We start from the raw sequence: 11,538 nt of genomic DNA, 5'->3' as shown, positions 1-11,538 counted from the left end.
AACAGTTTAATAACTGAAATAGAATAAAACCCTAATAAGAATATACAAAGCAAGTGATGCACAATGCAATTGCTCACCACCCGCCGACCGATGCCCAGCCAGTCCCCGAGCAGCGGCCCCCCCGGCCAGCTTTCCCCAGTTTATGTACTGAGCATGACGTCACATGGTATGGAATGTCCCTTTGGCCAGTTTGGCTGTGCCCCCTCCCAGCTTCTTGTGCACCTCCAGCCTTCTCAGTCGGTAGAGCATGGGAAGCTGAAAAGTCCTTGACTAGTGCAAGCACTACTTAGCAACACCTAAAACATCGGTGTGTTATCAACATTGTTCTCATCCTAAATCCAAAACACAGCACTGTACCAGCTATTAGGAAGAAAATTAACTCTATCCCAGCCGAAACCAGGACAGGGAGGAAGGTGGAAGACTTCCACAGCGAGGCTTGCTCTGAAAATGTTTAATGGTCTCCAAGGAGGAGAGCATGCTGTGCAGGTCTGGCTATAAACAACGTAACTGTTGGTCACCAACAGGTTTCTCTACACTAATGATGTAAATGAAGACAGAAGTAGAGAGGAACCGAGGCCCCTCCACAACAGCCACACCAGTCGCCTGCACTGGTCAGCGAGAGCAGCTCAGCATGACAACAGAGGAGAGGCTATGGCTGCAAAAGTAATAAAAGAGAGTTCCAAACTCCCACTGAATTGCAGCAATATCTAGGAGCTTAATTCACTTTCCTGCATAAAACTCTGCCTAAGGCACAACTTTGTACTCAGAGGCTTTCTTTGCAGTTGTATTTCTGATCAAATATTTATGAAGGTAGTGCTCTGTGTAAGCCTTGAGAAATTATTGTTTGCTGTTTCAGAGGACATGGAGAAATGAAGTCTCCAAGTTACACAACAGAAACATTTTCTCCCAGGGGAAACTGCGGGTCATTTTCCATCTTGACAGTGTCCACCATGACCATCCAGTGGGAAGACACAGGCTTGATTTCAGCAGTACTGATCCCTGAAGCAATGCTTCACATACCTGTCTCCTCACCAGTGCTACAAAACTACATAAATAAATTTGTAATTTTAGGGATACCTTTGACAATACGCGTTTTAAACACCACACAAAGGACGGTGCAGAGGGCCACGCTGCAACAGCGCAGCAAGCTCTGCTGCCTGTTTGGGACTGCACCCAGCCCCAGCTTTGGCTGGTTTTGGACTAAGGGCCCCGAGTTATCCAGCTCACCCCCTCAAACAAAACAGCTCCCTGCAGGCAGGAGTGTGGCCGGGGTTTGCACACAGGTGCCTCCAGGCCTGGCAGCCATCAGCCCCGGGCGGCCTCTGCCTCAGCTCCTGCCCTGCATCCAGTAGCGCAGAAAAAGGCTGGGAAAAGCAAAACGCACTCACAACCACCACATTCACAACAGGCTGGTTCTCCTATCCACTATCTAGGTGTAGCGGATTGGGTTTTGGCTGGTTTGGTTTTTAAACCTTTTAATTAATGTCATTGTTACTGCCAATTACAATAAACCCATAGGAAGGACTCTTACTACAAGCGAGAAAGCACAACTAAGGGAAAAATTAAGCAGTTTTATAGTTGTCTGAATCTCAAAGGCTTGTATCTAAAGTACTGACCCACATTAACTAAAAAAAATGCAAAACCGAGATAAAAATTTAGCAATTCCTGATAATCATCTTCTGTCAACTATTTATTGTGACACTTCAGTTTGAATATTTCTATTTTAAACCCTCAAGTTCAGCAAAAATTAACTCGCAGAAGAGATACATCTTCATTAGAAGCACTATTACTAGAAAGGCAGAATTTACCTGTCTGCAGGGGGAGGTGGTGCTGGGAGAAACTGTTTAATATTAAATGTAATGCATTAAAATTAAATTTTAAAGCAATTTAATATTAATGTATTTAATTTAGGTTTAATATCAATACGTTTTTATTATTTATACGCGTTAATACCCAGAGTTTTTTAAAAGCAAATATATACTAAAATTTGCAGTAATTGTTGAAAGAAAAAAACAGTACAAATTATGTATTTAGTTCCAAAAAGTGTCTCAAACTGAGGAACAGCCATGCAGAAACATAAAACCTAACAGAAGGTGCAAGTGGAAGGTAGGCATGGAAGCACTGAGGATGAATTTACATTGAAAGACAGAAACTTCTGTCTTAACACAGACTGATAACTTCGTTCATTTTCTTTAGGTTTTTATTTCAAATTGAGTTGCTCAAGAAAGGCAAAGGAACTATGACTTTCGAATCATCCTGTCCACTGAAGTGAATTAATAAATAGTGTAAATAACGATTATCTCCAGAACCTGAACTTGTCATTGGTTGAGCATTATCCATCCCTCCCTCCCAGAGATGCGAGGCTACGCGCCACAGCTCAGTCCCAGGCTCTCCACCAGAGCCCCAGCCCAGCCTGGACCAGAAAGCACCACAAGGAATCACACACACATACGTTTGATATCGTGGTGGATAATCCTCTTGGAGTGGAGAAAGTCAAGTCCTTTCAGAATATGCTTTGTCACCCAAATGATTTCAAATTCTCTCATAGGACCACAACTCTCCAGCTTTTCCATGACAGATCCTCCCTCTCCGGCTTCCATAAAGAGATGGATAGTCTCATCCCACAAAATAGCACCGTATAATTCAGCAATGTTTTCGTGACGGAAACATGCCTGTATTTCAACATCCGACGGTTTGAACTGTTCCACTGGGACCTAAGACATTGAAACAAAACCACAGAAAAGCAGCTCAAAAAACAAGTTCTCCGTACTAACACTAGTTATCCTCTAGATTAAAATGGAAGAAGGAAGCAAAGCACTCCTATTCACTTGTTAAAATACGGAGCTTTATTTTGATCCTGTGACTTGTTCTTCCTTTCCAGTTGAGATACATCCTGTTTAAAGTTGAGAGAGTTTTTGGAATCATGCCCAAATAAGAAGTGCAATCTTCCAGAAAAAGCAATGTAGCAAGAGTTATTCCCGTCAAAATCTGCTGGTTACGCAAAAGCTCTATGCAAACTTCCTGGTAAAGGAGATAAAAATCCCACCGCTTTTTCCATTAGCTTTGTGCAGTCTCATCTGTTCTACCAGAACTATACACCCGTCTGACACGTGGATCAGTGCTTGCAGCACTCAGCACAGTCTACAGACTAACCATGCTCAGGACCATTACTGACCTCAATTCAATCCTTATCAGTGCTGTTTTATGGCCTACAAGAAATGAAACCTGCTTTAAAGCAACCACCTGGCAGCACTATATTTCTTTAAAAAGTACTGACAGCAGATTGCTAAGACAATAAAAAGCAGTGTTTGCTCACACACAGAAAGGCTACTACCTCTCTTTTTATTCTCCTTCCCTCAGACTTGTGGCTGTGAACCAAATAGGAGGCTAATATTTTTATTGCAACGAGAAATACTGTTTGTATTTTCAGAAACATTAGGATGCTTCAATCCTGCAGTGGGTTATGCAAGAGCGGCAAACAAAATCTGTCCCCAAGTGGATACACTGGCTGCAAGGGAAGGACATACAACTGCCTCCCCAACTCTTTCACACACAGAAGTAATACAGGTACTTATTCACGAGCCGGGGGATATAGAGCAGTGTCCCAGCTGAGCCTTTACTGGCCCTAAATATTTACTGCCCAATTCAGAATAGCATGTTGAAAGGTGAAGTTGAAAGAAAATGTTGGCTTGCATAAAAATAGAGGGGTGCTCAGCAGTTTTCTCGAGACATCTCACAACCTTAAGCTCAGTCAGCGCCCAAAACACAATGAGAGTGGCACGTAAGCTGAGCTCTCAGGGACGTTAATGGCACCGGAGTAAAGAAAACTGGGGTCCTCAGACTTAAGTTAAAGGACGAGATCCTAAAACCATCTGCAGCAACAGGGGTTTGCTATCACCTTCAGCAGGGACGTGATCTCATGCTGGTATTTTACCATCCTGAGTACAGCAGGACAAGTAGAAATTCTTCTACCCCTGCACTGCAGGAGGCCTGCCCACGTGGCAGTTACACATACTTCGATACTTTCAAAATGCAGAAACTTTTGCAGTCTCAGAGCCAAAAAATTAAAACAAGCTAACAGTTAAAAACATGCATTTTTTCCTATCTTGTGTAGGCCAACAAAACCAAGATAATCATCAGCCTAACAGTGGAATTTGATACAGACATATTTGAAAATATACTTTATGTACTATGTCATACAATATTTGCTCAGAGAGAGAACTACTGAACTAACATACCAGTTTGCATGCCATTCGTTTCTTGGTTTCTCTATCTTGGGCTAAGTACACCTTCCCAAAAGCTCCCCGAGGAATAAAATCAGAGCCAATGTTCCTGTAAGTCAGCTTCCACGGAAACAGAAGCACATCCGAGTCTATTTGATAGCGCCCATTCTTGGGTGTGATCTGTGGAGTTAAATAAAAAAAAAAATCAGCACAATGAAGTTAAAACTACTTCAAGCCTAATTAATTTTATACATGTAGTGGAAAAAAAAAAAAGTCACATATATGTGCATGATGCATGCGATCTGTTCAGCAGTCTTTATTTAGAAACACGAAATGGGAACAGCATGTGAGGTGTGGCATTCATTCACAGCCCAGGCATCCACGTTTCTCTCCAGTGACTAACTTACAAAGTGTAAGTTGCAATTAATTGTCTTGAAACAACAACAGCAGCTGGGTTAATGAAATTACCCACCTCTTGTTATTAGATTTACCTGCACATGTTTGTCCTTCCTGTAATCTGCTAACTTGTTATGCCACATACCTGTTATTCACAGGCTATCTTATAAGATGTGAGCAAGAGTTTCAGCATTTCCTAATATCACATGTACTGCTAGGGGAACACATTTTAATTTTCCATCTTGTATCAGAGTTTCTGCTGCTTAGTAAAAAGGCAAAGACGTCTGCTGCAATTTTACCAGCCACCTTCTTCTAGTTTTATACTGTAGTTCAAAAAAAAAAAGCGGGAGTCACACTGTCTGCTTTAGGTGGGTAATGTTGGGAGCTTTGGTTCTCTATACCGTCAACAAGGCGAGGAGGGCTCCTCCAGGAAGCAATTCAGAGCATCTAAGTCAGTATCTTGCCCTAAATCTTCCTCCAAAACAGCTCGCTCCCTTTGCACATGACAGAGAGACCCTACCTACAGCCATGTGAGCACTGCTTGAGGTTTGATGTTACTTCTTCAGTCTCTTAATATTCTCTCAGCTAAAGAATTAGTAATGTTTCCTGTGAATATGCTTCTAATTAATTCAGGGGTATACAGTATTGGCAGTATCTGGAATATCATTAACCTATTTACTGCTATTTTATTAAGATTCTTGAAGATATGTAAAAGCAGATCACGGATATTTATCATTTCACGTCCGTCACATGGTCTCACGTACTCAGCTCTTCAGCTACCCCTTTTAAAATAAACAGCATACTAGGAAGACTATTTGGTTTAGATTTCTTTTTAAGACATAATGCACATAATCTTTCTCTGCTTTAACTACCTTCATGTTTTTCCATTAGTAAAGTATCTTCTTGACTGCTAAACTGTCATTTGTGACTACTATCTACATGAAATACGTTAATTCTCAGAAGTTCTTAATTTTGGGGAGGGTAAGTTCTTAACTGTTGGGGGGGTGTCTTTTAATAAGAAGTATTTTGCTTAGGATATGCAGAATGAGCCTCCCCTCTACTTATCAGAGCCAAGGTAACGACTCCAGCAATCCGTACATCTCGCCTGCTCGCTTCTGCATTTCAAGGGGTTGAGACTAGCTAATCCACATGGGTTACACCTATCCTGGAAAGTAACACAGACTGAGTGGAATGGATTTGCAGAACAAGACAGCAATGACCACCACACTATTCATATTTTCAGGAGGCTTTCAGGACTAGTTCCTAGCCTGGTACTATGGAGTAAATGCTCGTTTGTGGCTGTAATGCATCCTCCAGTTTAGCTTCAACTGAAAGAAATCCAGCTTGTATGCTCCAAGACCCTTCATGATGCAAGCCATGGTGCAGTCAGTGGGGGCCACCAGGCAGTCAAAAACACTCCTGATCCTGACTAAAATGCTGTAGATATTTACAATGTAGATGCACCTGCTGAAATGCATGTACAGGTAATGCCCTGCCTCCAATCCTCAGTTGCTCAATGGATCACGTGCACCTAATAGGACTTGGTTCATACCATTTGTATGCATCTATAGAAATAACATGCAAGCAAAACAACCACGAGTATGTGGAACAGTGTCTATCCTAAGTATAGGAAACATTTAATATTAGTAAGTGTCATTTCAATGTTACAGAGTTTAAAAAGTGACTGTTTTGCAATACTGCAATGTTCCCTCCAAATCACAATAAAGCAATACTCCGTGCTATTTCACATCTGAGTAACCAGCAAGCCTCAAGCAACCAGTGATCATATATAAAACATATTACATACAAGATATTTAAGATGACAGATGTAGAACATCTTAAGAAAATAAAGCAGCAGCACAAACATATATGAATAAACTTCCATTTCATAATCGACTGTTTCCAGAGCAACTGATTTTAGATATTAGTGTCATTGGACTTCTATTTACAGATGCTTGTAGAACACAAATAATTTTAGGGGAAAAAATAATATATTCTCAAAACAATGCATCTATACTTGAATTTAGCAGTGTGTGATATTACATAATATTGTAATTCTGAAAGTCACAGTTGATACTATATGCTTTTTTTCCTTACATCACTACTTTTTACATTTTGTGCAGACAGAGTGAATTCAGCAACTATACCAAAACAGATCCTAACCTTTATATGGGAGTTTTGCATAATGAACTCTTTTTACACAAGGCACTGGAAAACCCTTACCGTCTCCCAAACCTGTAAACCGTCATAGTTGTGGCTTTTGATTTTTTTACGGCATGTCTCAAATTTTTATTCCATGTTGGGAAATGTTTTCTAATCTCCAGGGATACCAAGAGGCAACATAGAGTAGATCTTTCTGAACAAAAGACCTTTCTCCATAGCTGCCTGAGACTGCAGAGGCTAGACTTGATAACCTCAGAGATCGCCTCCAGTCCCAGGTTTGCACAGGGAACAACAGCCTGACTGTTACTCCTGGGGCTGGGGGTGATCTTTATTTAGTTTCATTAATAACTCCTAAGGTCTGCTAATTTTCAAGTAAAAAGAAGAGAGACATACCATATTCAAGAGGATTCCAGACTCTTGCTGTCTGCATCCTTTAAATTGTTTTGCAGCGTTAGACACCTGATTTGCAAAAGCAAGCAGGTCTTCCACAGTCCCGTATTTGACGGAGGACATCAAAGAAACTTCCCTTTCACAAAACAGTAAAGATTCCGCACGTTCTTCATTTTGATTTGCCTCTTCACACATTGTAATTAAGCTGTCTTCATAGACTGCAAGGTCTCCGCCTGGATAAAGGTTTTCCATGATGTCTATCACCTCAGACATGTTTAAATTAGTTAGCAACAAGTCAATCTCCTCTTTGCTATCACTACCCGTGCTCATATACTCCATTACTGTCCACTTTGCAAAACCACTCCTGGAAAAAAAAAAAAGAAACAAACAAACCTGGAAACACTTTTCACCTAAATTTGTTTTAGCAAAGAATGAAAAGAAGTGATCAGGGTGATAGCTCATCATTATCCAGTTAGTTTTAAGATTATTAATTTGTATTATGAAGAAAGTAATAATTAGTAGACTGGGTGAAGAGGAAATGGAGAAAAAAGTCTTTGCTAGTGAAATTTTATTTAGAAGTTATTAGAGAACCTCCCCTTTCATTCATTCTTGGAATTTACTTTGACAAAGCTTTTTGTTAGAGGAACTGGCACAGTAAGGAAGCACAAACTAGTTATATTTTGCTGGATATGCAAAAATAAAGGAGCACCCTCAATACAAATGAAGGAATTCATTATTTGGAAATGAATGACAGAGAGATATATAAACGTACTCAATTAATTTATCCCCAAGTTTTTATGAGCAATTTATGTGATGTGTCCAGAAAGAGGAGAAGGTCATGGAGCAAGATCATTCCACTAGTAATAAGCATCTGTTAGGATCATTGCATAAAGCACAAGTCACCACCTGAGATACACAACCCATCTTTTTTGCAAATAACTGACCAGAACTAGACTTGAACTGAAATTTTCACCAGCTCTAAAAGAAAGTCAGAAATGGAGCTATCATAAAAGCAATGAGCTTTTGAAGCAGTTCCCAGCAGTTTATTCTATCCTCACTATTCCTAACAATAACTTTTTAAGATAAATCTTGACCATTTTGCTGAAGTGGACTTTCACTACTAGAAACTGGATTCAACATCCCAAGTCGTCCTTTCCCATCCCAGGTTCCTAGTTTAAGCCAGAGAGAGTTACTCTATTCAAGTTAAAAACCATATGCATGGTCAGTCATTAAAATACTTAACACAAATAGTTTTCAACACGTAAATGTCTAGGAGCACTTACCTTGTATTTATCCTGGTTACATCACACAAAACCATCAAAAAGGTCTCAATATAATCCCTAAAGTCGTCATGTTTCTTGAACCCGTATTTACCACCAATGATAATTCCACAGCGTTCTGTAGCAGTCTATTAAAAAAAGCAAAACAAATAAAGCCATGGCAGACCAGCTCAAGCAGAAGGACTGGTTATAATCATATGATCATTTGCTTCACAGGCTTCACGGAAAGAAAAACTAGTAATCACAAGGCTGAGATAACAGGGGATTTTTTTGCAGAAAGAAAAAAAGATGACAGCTCAAAAAGAATCAGGCTACTGTATGATCATCCAGATTTCCAAGTAGTAGTGAAAAGTAAGTTTTCCATGGCTAGGTCCTGAGTGTTATTCTTTGCTAATAGCAGAGAAGAGAAGGATCTCCTTTTCCTCTAGCAGAACCGAGTAGACCGTGCCCTATTTAGAGAGCTCTCATTTCCCTTTTTCATAATCCACTGCAACCATCTCTTTTGGGCAAAAGATAACAACCAGACAAAAAGATACTTTAAAAAAAAAAAAAGAAAGAAAAGCAGCAAGACAACCTATTTTATCTCAAGGACAAGCAGCAGACTCGGTCCCCTGAGGCCATGAAGCAATGCCCTTTACCCAGGTACAGTTTCTGGTTATGATCTTTATCTTTCTTACCCTCCCCACAAGGACGTGGAAGCTTTGTGGCACATATTTCTCATGGGTTAGAGTATTTACGTCAGCTCTAACGTTGAAGAAAACCGAGCAGACAAAAAGATACTTTAAAAAAAAAAAAAGAAAGAAAAGCAGCAAGCACAACCTATTTATCTCAAGGACAAGCAGCAGACTCGGTCCCCTGAGGCCATGAAGCAATGCCCTTTACCCAGGTACAGTTTCTGGTTATGATCTTTATCTTTCTTACCCTCCCCACAAGGACGTGGAAGCTTTGTGGCACATATTTCTCATGGGTTAGAGTATTTACGTCAGCTCTAACGTTGAAGAAAACCGAGTAAAATGACGTGGCTGACTTGGCAAAGAAACTCGGACCACGCGCTGCGAATTTGAAAGGCAGGACAGGACAGCTCAGCAGATGCAGCATAGGAAAAGGCAAGGGGAGTGCCTGCGGTGCAACGCGCTCCTTTTCAACCCCCTGGGATGACGGTGGCAGAGCAGCACCGCGCCCCTCCGTCCCCCCAGGATGGACACGGCGACTTTCACCAGCACTCTACACCAGGTCACCCAGCCTCAAGTCAACCTGACGGCACCCCTAGCATTAGGGCAGCCAGGTAGGAAACCTTGTGGTCACTAGCACTACTCGAGCGGGGAGCACCCAGGCTTTGTATCCGGGGTGCTGAGAGGTCAGGTTTTTCCAACCTACACAAGAAATAACAGACGCTAGGGGTGTTTTCTAACCCCTAGCATCCCACCTTCCTGCTCTATGCCCAAGGAAAAGGCCGTTAACAAAGCCTGAAATTATTTACTCTTTATTATAAAGGAAACATCTGTTTTTCCCCACAGCAAGACTTTTATTCATTGCTTTTTCTGGTGCTGAATTAATGGGGGTGGAGAGAAAAGAAACAGTCCAGTCATAAAAGGAACTGAGAGACTGCATTTGAAAAGTCAGGTGAAGTTAGAAACTAGTCCTGAGGGACTTTCTGAAGAAAAACACAAGTCTCCAGATGCTCTAGTCTTTTGTGGATAGAGACAAGTACGTACCACAATTAAACTAATTCACACTCTGATAACGTTTTCGTGCGGTTTAGACCAAATGCAGCTTTCCACAAGTGCCAGCTCTGCTCTGTTCCTCAAAATGTTCCCAAACTACAGCACAATACTAATAGTATTCTCGACAGTTTAATTACTACCCAAAATGCTCTGAGTAACAAGAAAAAGTGACTATAACCTACATATTCTTAGTTCTGTGCTTTTAGTGCTTGAGAAAAGCTGCAGACACTTCATTTTTCCCTATATCTAGTAAATTCTAAACACTGGATGTTCACATAATGAGAGCAGTGTCTAGACTCTGTGAAGCTGATTTTTTAAATTATGCAGCAATTTATATATTATATTTCCACCACTGGCAAAAAAAGGTGCCCAGTTACCAACAAGGAATTCATTCTCCCTTTTTTCCCTAAAATCCTGTACTAGTATCTGTGCTGGGCACCTAAGTAATCTTCTGTATCATTTGATACAATCCAGTTAAATGAAGAAATTGCATCACTAAGTATGTTTTACTTATGCTCTCAGTTAAAAAACTGGTTATCTACAGTGGAAAAATAAAACTAAATGTAAGCACTTATGTCAGTTGCTGAAGCACAAGACTCCTTCTCCAGTTCTGCCATTATTTCAACATCGTCACATGAGTAATTTGCAAGCCAAAGGTTTATTTCTCTGTTTATCATGAGTGGCTTTTACCTTTTACCTAGTACCGCTTTTTCTGAGAAGTGTGCTGCTTGAGAGCATCCTTATTTCCACTATATTAAAATAAGAGTAACTGGATATCAGACTTCTGATCCCCTGTGGGATTTTTTTGTGTCAAGGATCAACAAAGCAAAAACCCCAACAAAACCTACAATAAAAATTAAAAAAAAACCCAAACCCAAAACAACCCAAAAAACTGCACGGACTGGCTCAACACAATCATACACTCATAATAAAGATTTCTTGTGCTGCTTTTAGGGAACAATTTTCTGGTCTAAGTGGCAAGTAATTGTCCACCAGCGATGAAAGAAAGTCCTTATTTGCTTTTAAGAACGGTTATCGACAGACCTTGAAAAACACAATCCCTTTGAAAAAAAGTTCTGCTGTTAAGGGGCAAGAAATATCAACAATCTCAATTTCTACATCATTTCAGATTTTCACCCGGGAAAAAACCAGTCCTCCTAGCGCTGACAGCGGCAGAAAGTTCACCGCCAGCAGGGAGGCGTTTCAGTGCCCCCCCTTCCCGCCCCGCAGCCCCCTGGGGCCAGCACAGGTGCCGGAGATCAAACGACTCCAGCGGCAAACGCGATGCCGCTCCGGAGGCTGAGGGCAGCCAGGACCCTGCCCAGCTACAACCCCCGCGCCTCCATCCCCTGCTGCGAGCCG

At 41.0% G+C, this 11,538-nt stretch overlaps 1 protein-coding gene across 1 annotated transcript in view; it reads right to left on the bottom strand.

Moving 5' to 3' along the window:
• The window catches only part of MAP3K8 (mitogen-activated protein kinase kinase kinase 8), a 16,234-nt gene extending 7,703 nt beyond the window's left edge, over positions 1–8,531 (bottom strand). The window contains exons 1-4 of the mRNA XM_019470997.1: positions 8,456–8,531; positions 7,176–7,536; positions 4,239–4,403; positions 2,453–2,714 (exon numbers count right to left, since the gene is read on the bottom strand). Coding sequence (XP_019326542.1) covers positions 2,453–2,714; positions 4,239–4,403; positions 7,176–7,536; positions 8,456–8,490 — 823 coding nt within the window. The 5' untranslated portion in view covers positions 8,491–8,531. The remainder of the gene's footprint in view (positions 1–2,452; positions 2,715–4,238; positions 4,404–7,175; positions 7,537–8,455) is intronic.
• Positions 8,532–11,538: the final 3,007 nt, after the last annotated feature.

This window comes from Aptenodytes forsteri, unplaced genomic scaffold (genome assembly GCF_000699145.1).
Source record: "Aptenodytes forsteri isolate BGI_AS27 unplaced genomic scaffold, ASM69914v1 Scaffold336, whole genome shotgun sequence".
Lineage (NCBI taxonomy): Eukaryota > Metazoa > Chordata > Aves > Sphenisciformes > Spheniscidae > Aptenodytes > Aptenodytes forsteri.
Note: the sequence above shows the minus strand (reverse complement) of the source record. Positions and strands in the feature narration are given on the sequence as shown.